Here is a 13,688-nt window from a genome sequence, read left to right as displayed (position 1 = left end):
GGTTACAGTGATAGGGAGAGGGTGTAGGGGCTGAAGAGGGTTACAGAGATAGGGAGGGGGTGTAGGGGGTTACAGAGATAGGGAGGGGGTTACAGAGATAGGGAGGGGGTGTAGGGGGTTACAGAGATAGGGAGAGGGTGTAGGGGCCGGAGAGGGTTATAGAGATAGGGAGGGGGTGTTGGGGCTGGAGAGGGTTACAGAGGTAGGGAGGGGGTGTAGGGGGTAACAGAGATAGGGAGGGGGTGTAGGGGGTTACAGAGATAGGGAGAGGTGTAGGGGGTTACAGAGATAGGGAGGGGGTGTAGGGGGGTTACAGAGATAGGGAGGGGGGGTAGGGGCTGGAGAGGGTTACAGAGGTAGGGAGGGGGTGTAGGGGGTTACAGAGATAGGGAGGGGGTGTAGGGGGTTACAGAGATAGGGAGGGGGGGTGTAGGGGGTTACAGAGATAGGGAGGGGGTGTAGGGGGTTACAGGGATAGGGAGGGGGTGTAGGGGGTTACAGAGATAGGCAGGGGATGTAGGGGGTTACAGAGATAGGGAGGGGTGTAGGGGGTTACAGAGATAGGGAGGGGGTGTAGGGGGTTACAGAGATAGGGAGGGGTGTAGGGGGTTACAGAGATAGGGAGAAGGTGTAGGGGCTGGATGGGGTTACAGAGATAGGGAGAGGGTGTAGGAGCTGGAGAGGGTTACAGAGATAGTGAGGGGGTGTAGCGGGTTACAGAGAAAGGGAGGGGGTGTAGGGGGTTACAGAGATAGGGAGGGGGGTGTAGGGGGTTACAGAGATAGGGAGGGGGTGTAGGGGGTTACAGAGGTAGGGAGGGAGTGTTGGGGGTTACAGAGATAGGGAGGGGGTGTAGGGGGTTACAGAGATAGGGAGGGGGTGTAGGGGGTTACAGAGGTAGGGAGGGAGTGTTGGGGGTTACAGAGGTAGGGAGGGGGTGTTGGGGGTTACAGAGATAGGGAGGGGGTGTAGGGGGTTACAGAGATAGGGAGGGGGTGTAGGGTGTTACAGAGATAGGGAGGGGGTGTAGGGGGGTTACAGAGATAGGGAGGGGGTGTAGGGGGGTTACAGAGATAGGGAGGGGGTGTAGGGGGTTACAGAGATAGGGAGGGGGTGTAGGGGGTTACAGAGATAGGGAGGGAGTGTTGGGGGTTACAGAGGTAGGGAGGGAGTGTTGGGGGTTACAGAGATAGGGAGGGGGTGTAGGGGATTAGAGATAGGGAGGGGGTGTAGGGGGTTACAGAGATAGGGAGGGGGTGTAGGGGGTTACAGAGATAGGGAGGGAATGTTGGAGCTGGAAGATATATCTTGCACAGGTCCATATGTGACGAGAAGCCTGTGCTGACTTCAGTCAAACCCACATCCCGGCAGGGGACTGGACAGATAGACATGTCATTTTGACTTGGGTTTTGATGTTTTATAAACGAGGGGAGACCTGCGGCGGGGGAGGGGGCGGAGAAACTTACATCACTGCCTGCACCACGCGAACTACTGCGTTGGGAGCTTCCATTCTCACCACCTGTGCTCTCATTCTTTCTGCTCGGTCCCTTGGTTTTCATCTGCAGGTTGGAACAGCAGGAGAGGGGAGGCCGGGATATTAATGTACTGTTGGTCAGTCGCAGTCAAACTTGGCCTGTTGCGTACAGACAGCAATTCCTCGTTGCAAGGGTGACACTAGTCAGCTCAGGGGCAACGGGGCGTGAACAGGCACAAACCATACCTCGTGCCCCCCCTCAGAGTCTCTCACCAATCTCCCTCGTTTGTCCAACCTCTCCCTGTAACTCACACTCTCGGGTCCTGGCAACATTCTTGTCAATTTCTCCTGCACACTTTCCAGTTTGATAACATCCTTCTCATAGCAAGGTGCCCAAAACTGAACACAGTACTCCAACTGCAACCTCACCAACATCCTGTCCAAGTGCAACATCACTTCCTAATTTCTGTACTCAGTGCCCTGACTGCTAAGGGCCAGTCTACCTCACTGCCCTGTCGACCTGTCATTCCACTTTCACGGAAGCATACACCTGAACTCCAAGGTCCCCCTGTTCCACGACACTCCTTAAAGGCCAAATCATTCACCATGAAGCTCCAGCAAGACCTCACGCTCATTGATATTAAACGCCATTTGCCATTTCTCGGCCCACTTCCCCAGCTGAGCAAGGTCTTGCTGCAATTTCCAATAACCTTCCTCACTGTCCACAACACGACCTATTTTGGTGTCATGTGCAAACTGACTAATCAGGCCTTCTACATTCTCATCCAAATCGTTGATATCGATAACAAACAGCAATGGACCCAGCACTGACCTCTGAGGCACCTCAAGAGTCACAGGCCTCCGGTTCCACAAGCATCCTTCCACTATTACCCTCTGCTTCCTACCATCAAGCCAATTGTGTACCTTTTTGCCAGCTCCCCCTGGATCCCATGTGATCTGACCTTCCAGGGCAGCCTCCCACATGCAACCTTATCAACGGCCTTAATGAAATCTATAGAGGCTACATCTACCACCCTGCCCCTGTCAACCTTCCTGGTCAATTCATCAAAGAACTCGAACAACTTTGTGAGGAATGATTTCCCACGCACAAAGCCATGCTGGCTAGTCCTAAATCTTGTCTTTCCAAATACACGTACAGCTTCCAGTCTGTAACTCCCTCCCGGGTATCTGTTATTCTGTATATAAACCACCCCTGAACCCCTCGATTAGATTCCAGTCCGTAACTCCCTCCTGGGTATCTGTTATTCTGTATATAAACCACCCCGAACCTCTCGATTAGATTCCAGTGTGTAACTCCCTCACCGGGGTATCTGTCATTCTGTATATAAACCACCCCGAACCCCACGATTAGATTCCAGTCTGTAACTCCCTCCCGGGGTATCTGTTATTCTGTATATAAACCACCCCGAACCCCTCGATTAGATTCCAGTCCGTAACTCCCTCCTGGGTATCTGTTATTCTTTATATAAACCACCCCGAACCCCTCGATTAGATTCCAGTCTGTAACTCCCTCCCGGGTATCTGTTATTCTGTATATAAACCACCCCGAACCCCTCGATTAGATTCCAGTCTGTAACTCCCTCCCGGGGTATCTGTTATTCTGTATATAAACCACCCCGAACCCCTCGATTACATTCCAGTCTGTAACTCCCCTCCCGGGGTATCTGTTATTCTGTATATAAACCACCCCGAACCCCTCGATTAGATTCCAGTCTGTAACTCCCTCCCGGGGTATCTGTTATTCTGTATATAAACCACCCCGAACCCCTCGATTAGATTCCAGTCTGTAACTCCCTCCTGGGTATCTGTTATTCTGTATATAAACCCCCCCGAACCCCTCGATTAGATTCCAGTCTGTAACTCCCTGCCGGGGTATATGTTATTCTGTATAAAAACCACCCCGATACCCTCGATTAGATTCCAATCTGTAACTCCCTCCCGGGTATCTGTTATTCTGTATATAAACCCCGCCGAACCCCTCATTTAGATTCCAGTCTGTAACTCCCTTCCAGGTATCTGTTATTCTGTATATAAACCACCCCGAACCCCTCGATTAGATTCCAGTCTGTAACTCCCTCCCGGGGTATCTGTTATTCTGTATATAAACCACCCCGAACCCCTCGATTACATTCCAGTCTGTAACTCCCCTCCCGGGGTATCTGTTATTCTGTATATAAACCACCCCGAACCCCTCGATTAGATTCCAGTCTGTAACTCCCTCCCGGGGTATCTGTTATTCTGTATATAAACCACCCCGAACCCCTCGATTAGATTCCAGTCTGTAACTCCCTCCTGGGTATCTGTTATTCTGTATATAAACCCCCCCGAACCCCTCGATTAGATTCCAGTCTGTAACTCCCTGCCGGGGTATATGTTATTCTGTATAAAAACCACCCCGATACCCTCGATTAGATTCCAATCTGTAACTCCCTCCCGGGTATCTGTTATTCTGTATATAAACCCCGCCGAACCCCTCATTTAGATTCCAGTCTGTAACTCCCTTCCAGGTATCTGTTATTCTGTATATAAACCACCCCGAACCCCTCGATTAGATTCCAGTCTGTAACTCCCTCCCGGGGTATCTGTTATTCTGTATATAAACCACCCCGAACCCCTCGATTAGATTCCAGTCTGTAACTCCCTCCTGGGGTATCTGTTATTCTGTATATAAACCACCCCGAACCCCTCGATTAGATTCCAGTCTGTAACTCCCTCCCGGGGTATCTGTTATTCTGTATATAAACCACCCCGAACCCCTCGATTAGATTCCAGTCTGTAACTCCCCTCCCGGGGTATCTGTTATTCTGTATATAAACCCCCCTCGAATTCCTCGATTAGATTCCAGTCTGTAACTCCCTCCCCGGGTATCTGTTATTCTGTATATAAACCCCCCCGAACCCCTCGATTAGATTCCAGTCTGTAAATCCCTCCCGGGTATCTGTTATTCTGTATATAAACCACACCGAACCCCTCAATTAGATTCCAGTCTGTAACTCCCTCCTGGATATCTGTTATTCTGTATATAAACCACCCCGAACCCCTCGATTAGATTCCAGTCTGTAACTCCCTCCTGGGTATCTGTTATTCTGTATATAAACCACCCTGTACCCTTCGATTAGATTCCAGTCTGTAACTCCCTCCCCGGGGTATCTGTTATTCTGTATATAAACCCCACCCCGAACCCCTCGATTAGATTCCAGTCTGTAACACCCTCCCGGGTATCTGTTATTCTGTATATAAACCCCCCCGTACCCCTCGATTAGATTCCAGTCTGTAACTCCCTCCCGGGTATCTGTTATTCTGTATATAAACCACCCCGAACCCCTTGATTAGATTCCAGTCTGTAACTCCCTCCCGGTTATCTGTTATTCTGTATATAAACCCCCCCGAACCCCTCGATTAGATTCCAGTCTGTAACTCCCTCCCGGTTATCTGTTATTGTGTATATAAACACCCCCCGAACCCCTTGATTAGATTCCAGTGTGTAACTCCCTCCCAGGGTATCTGTTATTCTGTATATAAACCACCCCGAACCCCTCGATTAGATTCCAGTCTGTCACTCCCTCCCGGGTGTATCTGTTATTCTGTATATAAACCACCCCGAACCCCTCGATTAGATTCCAGTCTGTCACTCCCTCCCGGGTGTATCTGTTATTCTGTATATAAACCCCCCCCGCCCCCGATCAGATTCCAGTCTGTAACTCCCTCCCGGGTGTATGTCCCAGTCAGAAACAGAGGCCGACTGTGCCGGGGAGAACTGACCTTTTTGGTGGGCGGTGAGTTCTGGTGATCCCGGTCACCATTGTGCCGGTTCTGTTCCCTGTCGGAGCTGCCGGCCCTCCTTGGGCCCTCGCCCGGTGAGCTCGGCCTGGTGTCCTCGGGTTTCCTCTTCTCCAGCCGCTTGCGCTGGCTGTCCCCTCGCTCAGGAGCCTTTGGCAGCGCCTCCTTCTGACAGGGAAAGCATCGGAGGGGAGCGGGAGGGAGAGAACGAAAGGGAATGGTTAACGAGTGACAATAGGAGATAGGCTCGGCCAGTTTTCACACATTTGAAACTTTCTGACAACAAATGTGCATCGAATCGGTATCCTAGCTCAACTCTGGGACCGATGTGAATAATCAGGACCTCACGACAGCCTGGGCTCAAACATGGTCAAAGCAACACAACTCCAGGGGTAAGGTGAGAGTGAAAGCTCTCCAGATCAAGGCACTACACCGCTGGGTGGCTCAAGTGGGTCCGAGGCTGGGAATCCTGCAGCAAGTAACTCCCCTCCGACAAAACTTGTCTCACTATCAACAAGGCTCAAGCCAGGAGTGTCGTGGAATACTCCTAAGCTGTTTGGACAGGGGGGAAGCCCCGACACCACTCGAGAAGCTTGACATCATCCAGGACAAAGCAGACCACCTACCCCTCTCTGCTCAACTGAGATGCTGACTCTCCCTGTCCACCCACAACCCTCAAGACTCCCTCGCTCCACCACCAATGAACAGCAGCAGCATCTACTATTGACAAGATGCATTGCAACAACGACTCCACCCCGAACCCCTCGATTAGATTCCAGTCTGTAACTCCCTCCCGGGTATCTGTTATTCTGTATATAAACCCCCCCGAACCCCTCAATTAGATTCCAGTCTGTAAATCCCTTCCAGGGTATCTGTTATTCTGTATATAAACCACCTTGAAACCCTCGATTAGATTCCAGTCTGTATCTCCCTCCCGGGTATCTGTTATTCTGTATATAAACCACTCTGAACCCCTCGATTAGATTCCAGTCTGTAACTCCCTCCCAGGTATCTGTTATTCTGTATGTAAACCACCCTGAACCCCTTAATTAGATTCCAGTCTGTAACTCCCTCCCGGGTATCTGTTTTTCTGTATATAAACCACCCCGAACCCCTCGATTAGATTCCAGTCTGTAACTCCCTCCCGGGTATCTGTTTTTCTGTATATAAACCACCCTGAACCCCTCGATTAGATTCCAGTCTGTAACTCCCTCCCGGGTATCTGTTATTCTGTATATAAACCTCCCCGAACCCCTCGATTAGATTCCAGTCTGTAACTCCCTCCCGGGTATCTGTTTTTCTGTATATAAACCACCCTGAACCCCTCGATTAGATTCCAGTCTGTAACTCCCTCCCGGGTATCTGTTATTCTGTATATAAACCTCCCCGAACCCCTCGATTAGATTCCAGTCTGTAACTCCCTCCCGGGTATCTGTTATTCTGTATATAAACCACCCCGAACCCCTCGATTAGATTCCAGTCTGTAACTCCCTCTCGGTTATCTGTTTTTCTGTATATAAACCACCCCGAACCCCTCGATTAGATTCCAGTCTGTAACTCCCTCTCGGTTATCTGTTTTTCTGTATATAAACCACCCCGAACCCCTCGATTAGATTCCAGTCTGTAACTCCCTCCCGGGGTATCTGTTATAGTGTATTTCAACCACCCTGAACCCCTTGATTAGATTCCAGTCTGTAACTCCCTCCCAGGTATCTGTTATTCTGTATATAAACCCCCTCGAACCCCTCGATTAGATTCCAGTCTGTAACTCCCTCCCGGGGTATCTGTTATTCTACATATAAACCACCCCGAACCCCTCGATTAGATTCCAGTCTGTAACTCCCTCTCGGGGTATCTGTTATTTTGTATTTCAACCACCCTGAACTCCTTGATTACATTCCAGTCTGTAACTCCCTCCCAGGTATCTGTTATTCTGTATATAAACCACCCCGAACCCCTCGATTAGATTCCAGTCTGTAACTCCCTCCCGGGGTATCTGTTATTCTGTATATAAACCACCCCGAGCCCCTCGATTAGATTCCAGTCTGTAACTCCCTCCCAGGTATCTGGTATTCTGTATATAAACCACCCCAAACCCCTCGATTAGATTCCAGTCTGTAACTCCCTCCCTTGCATTGAAAGAAACCACCCCAAACCTCTCGATTAGATTCCAGTCTGTAACTCCCTCCCTTGCATTGAAAGAAACCACCCCAAACCCCTCGATTAGATTCCAGTCTGTAACTCCCCTCCGGGGTATCTGTTATTCTGTATATAAACCACCCCGAACCCCTCGATTAGATTCCAGTCTGTAACTCCCTCCTGGGGTATCTGTTATTCTGTATATAAACCCCCCCAAACCCCTCGATTAGATTCCAGTCTGTAACTCCCTCCCGGGTATCTGTTATTCTGTATATAAACCACCCCAAACCCCTCGATTAGATTCCAGTCTGTCACTCCCTCCCTTGCATTGAAAGAAACCACCCTGATCTCCTTAATCACATTCCACACTGAGCGTTGTGTCTCCCAGTGGCCTATTGAGAGCCAGCATAACAATACAGGGCTATATTGTCAGCCTACTTTTCAAGCTTCAAAACAGACACAGATGAGCTGGAAAGCAGCCTGTCTACCTGGCTGTCAGTTTCACATCTTCAGCATGGGAGGAACGCAACGTCAGTAATTGTCCTCCTGTCAAGTTTCAGACAGAACCCTTGGGTCTAACAGCAGAAAACCCCGAGAGTTTCCCTCCCACGCTGATACCAAGAGGACTGAAACTACTGAGTTGCTGAGTAGCACCGCACATGTGAAAAAGGCAGACACATGGCCAAGGTCTGTCATGGAGACGGGCCCAGAACACGGCAATCTGCAGGCAGACACTGCAATTTACACTGCAGGAGTCAACTCGCTAAAGACTTGTGGCACAATCCCAAATGCGTCGATCACCACAAAACACCCAAGATAACCAGTGCAGTTGATGACAGACAGCATTGCGTTATTTCGCCTCATTCCCCACTGTGGACTGACATGGATAAAGAACTGCCAGAAAGCCAATGAGTGTGGAAGGGATTTCTGCACTTTTCAAAAGCAAGCTACTGAGACATATACGCGAAATGTTCTTGACACTGCTGCTCGTTCAATCAGACCCTTCGATCCAACTCGAACATGCCGACCCTGAGATCCTAAATGAATCTCGTCCCATTTACCAGCACCCGGCCCATATCCCTCCAAACCCTTCCTATTCACGTCCCCATCCAGATGCCTCTTAAATGTTGCAATTGTACCAGCCTCCACCACATCCTCTGGCAGCTCATTCCATACACGTACCAGCCTCTGTGAAAAAGTTGCCCCTTAGGTCTCTTTTATATCTTTCCCCTCTCACCCTAAACCTATGCCCCTCTAGCTCTGGACTCCCCCACCCCAGGGAAAAGACTTTGTCTATTTATCTTATCGATACACCTCACGATTTTATAAACCTCTATAAGGTCACCCCTCAGCCTCCGACGCTCCAGGGAAAACAGCCCCAGCCTGTTCAGCCTCTCCCTGTAGCTCAGATCCTCCAACCCTGGCAACATCCTTGTAAACCTTTTCTGAGCCCTTTCAAGTTTCACAACATCCTTCCTATAACAGGGAAACATTCCAAAAGTGGTTTGACCAACGTCCTGTACAGCCACAACATGACCTCCCAACTCCTATACTCAACGTTCTGGCCGATAAAGGAAAGCATACCAAATGCTGCCTTCACTATCCTATCAACCTGCGACTCCACTTTCAAGGAGCTATGAACCTGCAACTCCAAGGTCTCTTTGTTCAGCAACACTCCCCAGGACCTTCCCATTATGTGTATAAGGCCTGCTCTGATTTGCCTTTCCAAAACTCAGCACCTCGCATTTATCTGAATGAAACGTGACCCATCTGATCAAGATCCCATTGTACTCCGAGGTAACCTTCTTTGCTGTCCACTACACCTCCAATTTTGATGCCATCTGCAAACTTACTAACCACACCCTCTCTGTTCACATCCAAATCATTAATATTGACACCAAAAAAAAAGTCTCAGACACCTGGAGAAAGCCAGCTTTATTTCTCCGCACCAGTTGGCTGTAGGCTGCGACTTCTCAGCAACTAGTCAGGGACTTTATAATGTGAACCAACAGACCCTCACGTCCTGTAATGGAATGAAAGAACGAAGAGGGAGGTGCAGCAACTCGAGCCAGGGTGAAGAATCTCACGGCTGCCCAGTTTTTGAGAAGGCGTGGAGGGAAAGATTTAAGTTTTGAGTTTTGTGTAACAAGAGGTTCAGCTGAGCGTGACTCAGAGCAGGTCAGCTCTTACAGTTAACAATGGAGTGCTGGAGGCAAGGGTAGTGGGCTCACAAGGTGGAAAAGCATTCGTTAAGTTGAGCCATTTCACAAGATCGGAAGCATTCAGTATGTAAGGTCAATCTAACAAAGTGAAAAGTATTCATCACAGAGGGAAATGCGTCTGGGTGGGCTGCTCTTCGGAGGGTCAGTGTGGACTTGTTGGGCCGAAGGGCCTGTTCCCACACTGTAAGGAATCTAATCAGGTGAAGCCAGGTATTCATTGTGTAACAACACATGGCTTAATCTTAACTACTGACACTCGCTGATTGTAACGGTCCCCCAATCAATGTGTATGTTGCCTTATCTGGATGCTCCTCCCTATGAAATGAAGATAGAGTTCATTCAGAAGCTGCTGTTCCAGAGAGAAGACCGTGAACTCATGTCTCTGTGCACCTGGGTGATTGTTCTCTCCCTCCAAGGCGTGGAATACAGATGAAGGAGGTAAAACTATTCCGTGGCTCTGAGCGTTTTGCTTTGACTTGGTGGGGGGGGGGGGGGGGAAACGGGACAGCAAACTTTCCTTTTTGTTCACTTTGAAGGTGCGTAGAAGCTGTTTTACAAGGGAGTCAGAGTTTGAGCTAGTGGATGTATATGTCAATGGGTTTTGGTTGTGTGCCTACAGAATGTGATCATTTGTTGTGTACAGAGTCTGCATGCTGTGTTACCCACAGTCTAAAGACGGGTACGTTGTGGAATTTTGCATAAAATCTTCCATTTATGTCACCACATTGTTACAAAATCCTCGCTCCCCACTGTGCCGTGAAACAGCAAGACATGTTGACACAGAAGGCGCACTGTATCTGGACCTCACAGTAAAGGAAGAGGTACCTGAAACAGCAAGACCAGATTAAACTGATCTGGGCCAGCCACACTGTACTACAGGAGCAGGTCAGAGGCTGGGAACCCTGCAGCGAGTAACCCACCTCCTCCAACCACCAAAACCTGTCCCTCAAGGCACAAGTCAGCAACGTGATGGAAACTCCCCATTTGCCTGGATGGGGACAGTTCCGACAAGACTCAACACCACTCAGGACAAAGTCGCCCACTTGACAGGCACCACGTGAAACACAGTGTGCCATTTGACCCAACAAGTTCACAATGACCCTCCGAAGATCATCCCGACTGGATGCATTCCTGCATTTCCTATGGCCAATCCACCTAACCTGCACATCTTTGGACTGTGGAAGGAAACCCACGCAGACACATGGAGACTGTACAAACTCCACACAGACAGTTGCCTGAGGCTGGTATCGAACCCGGGTCCCTGGCGCTGTGAGGCAGCAGGGCTAATCACTGAACCATCTTTCAGTGCCCCATCTTTCTTAGAGGACGGTGAATTGGGGCAAGGCGCTACCCCAGAGAAGTCACAGAAGCTCGGTTTTTGAGCGGGTTGAGAGGTTGATAAATTTTACATGACCAATGGTGTCCGGGGCATAGGGTGGGGAAGAGACATCGAGGTACCCAATCAGGCACAATTGTTTTAAAGGGTGGGGAAGGTTAGTCAGGCTGAATGGTCTCCACTGCTCGCTGCTCTCACGCTCCTCCATCCATGTCTCCATATCATCTGCCCAGCCAAATCCCCTTCTCCCTCCGTGGGTAGCTTCTTCCCCACAACTTGACCTTCAGTACTCTGTCGGAAACAAGCGCCAATGCTCTCTTGTTCAACTGTGCCCAGCAATCCTGAGCTTCCTCTCACCGACGTGCCCAAATCAGTCACCCATCCTTCGAGCCGACCTAGCCCACGGCGAGCATCATCTGCCCACGTGGCCGCCTCCCTCCTCCCCATCGAGTGCAAGGCCGGGCGGCGGAGGGAGGGTTTTGAATCGCCGTCTCACTGCGCTGGGACTTCAGCCACTGCTTCCGCCGGCCATCCACGGTCAACCGAACCCACGTAGCTGCTGTGTCCCGCTGAGGCAAGTGTACTTTGTGAGTTGGACCATGACCTCCGCCTCAGTGGGCTTCCCACTGCCTCTGACTGATCATCAACATGCAGAAAGACACCACCAAAACAACAGGGAATTCAAGAGAAACGTCACTCCCCACAGAGTCATGACTTGCAGCTGGGAGTTGTATAAATATCAGTTGTATAAAAGACGTGGATGTGAGCAAACGAGGGACAGTTAGTACGTTTGCAGATGACACCAAAATTGGAGGTGTAGTGGACAGCGAAGAAGGATACCTCAGATTATAATTGGATCTTGATCAGATGGGCCAATGGGCTGAGAGTGGTCGCTGGAGTTTAATTTAGAAAAGTGCGAGGAGCTACATTTTGGAAAGGCAAATCAGGGCAGGCCTTATACACTTAATGGGAAGGTCCTGGGGAGTGTTGCTGAACAAAGAGACCTTGGAGTGCAGGTTCATAGCTCCTTGAAAGTGGAGTCACCGGTCGATAGGATAGTGAAGGCAGCGTTTGGTACGCTTTCCTTTATTGGTCAGAGTATTGAGTACAGGAGTTGGGAGGTCATGTTATGGCTGTACAGGACATTGGTTAGGGGCCACTGTTGGAATATTGCGTGCAATTCTGGTCTCCTTTCTATCGGAAAGATGTTGTGAAACTTGAAAGGGTTCAGAAAAGATTTACAAGGATGTTGCCAGGGTTGGAGGGTTTGAGCTACGGGGAGAGGCTGAATAGGCTGGGGCTGTTTTCCCTGGAGCGTCGGAGGCTGAGGGGTGACCTTATAGAGGTCTATAAAATCATGAGGGGGCATAGATAGGGTGGGGGAGTCCAGAACTGGAGGGGCATAGGTTTTGGGTGAGAGGGGAAAGATATAAGAGATGTAAAGAACAATTTTTTCACACAGAGGATGGTACGTGTGTGGAATGAGCTACCAGAGGAAATGGTGGAGGCTGGTACAATTGCAACATTTAAAAGGCATCGAGATGGATATAGGAATAGGAAGGGTTTGGGGGGATATGGACCAGGTGCTGGCAGGTGGGACTAGATTGGGTTGGGATATGTGGGTCAGCACGGACAGGTTGGACCGAAGGGTCTGTTTCCATGCTGTACGTCTCTATGACTCTATGTTGACACACGTTGAACAGGTTCATTTGAGGGGGAGATTGCCTCAGCCCAATTTGCAGAAGAATAGCAGGTTACATGGCGAGGGAGAGAGGATCGAGAGACAAGGCCGAAGGGTTTGGGGAGAAAGCAGCTGGCTAGTGAGAAGGGCTGAATGACCTCATCCTGCATGCATTTACTCCCTTAGCGAAGGGAAACCGGTCCACAGCGTGGGTCTGCGTCGTCATGACCCCTCGCTCTTCCTGATCGGTCTTTCCGAGGTCGGTTTGGGAGGACAAGGTGCCATTTTGAGCATGGGAGATATCGCAAGGCTTTGAGAACCGTGCCACAAACCAAGGTGGACCACAGGAGGATGTGAGTAACGTGAGTAGAGTGGGTGGACGCTGCGATGGATGGAATGATCACCAAGGGCCAAGCCATTCACTCTAGTTACAGGAAAACCGAGACGATTCTAAATGGGGGTCCAGGTGTACAAATCACCAACAGGGGAAGATAGATCAAGACAGCAGTTAATACCGGATGCAACAACCTGGGACTTTACAGGGTAGAACAGCACCAAGGTTCTGATGGACACCAAGTGCTGAAAATAAACTCAGTGAGCCTGCCAGCAGCGGTGGAGAGAAAAACCGAGGCAACAACACTGTGGTGAGGCCTCTTCAGGAGTACTGTGCCCAGTTCTGCTCGCCCTGTTAGAGGAAGGATATTACCGAGCTGGAGAGGGTTCAGAAGCGATTGACCAGGGTTTTGCCAGGTATGGAAGGTTTGGGTTATGAGGAGATGTTACGCTGAGGTTGTACAGGACTTTGGTGTGACCTCTTCTACAGTAAGTGTGCCCAGGTCTGGGCCACTCTGTTACAGGAAGGATGTTATTAAGCTGGAGATGGTTCAGAAGAGATTTACCAGGATGTTACCGGGAATGGAGGGTTTCAGTTATAAGGAAAGACTGGGACCTTTGCACTGGAGTGTAGGTGGCTGAAGGGTGACCATACAGAGGTTTCTAAACTCCGAGGGGCACAGATAAGGTGAATGGTCGGTG

The 13,688-nt window shown here is 49.9% G+C and overlaps 1 protein-coding gene across 1 annotated transcript in view; it reads right to left on the bottom strand.

The window, feature by feature from the left end:
- LOC140474496 (fibrosin-1-like protein) overlaps nt 1-13,688 on the bottom strand; it is a gene marked incomplete at its 3' end in the record, with an annotated part of 41,030 nt that overhangs the window by 4,069 nt on the left and 23,273 nt on the right. The window contains exons 2-3 of the mRNA XM_072567704.1: nt 5,258-5,443; nt 1,467-1,559 (exon numbers count right to left, since the gene is read on the bottom strand). Coding sequence (XP_072423805.1) covers nt 1,467-1,559; nt 5,258-5,443 — 279 coding nt within the window. The remainder of the gene's footprint in view (nt 1-1,466; nt 1,560-5,257; nt 5,444-13,688) is intronic.

Source organism: Chiloscyllium punctatum, unplaced genomic scaffold (genome assembly GCF_047496795.1).
Source record: "Chiloscyllium punctatum isolate Juve2018m unplaced genomic scaffold, sChiPun1.3 scaffold_1029, whole genome shotgun sequence".
Taxonomy (NCBI): domain Eukaryota; kingdom Metazoa; phylum Chordata; class Chondrichthyes; order Orectolobiformes; family Hemiscylliidae; genus Chiloscyllium; species Chiloscyllium punctatum.
Note: the sequence above shows the minus strand (reverse complement) of the source record. Positions and strands in the feature narration are given on the sequence as shown.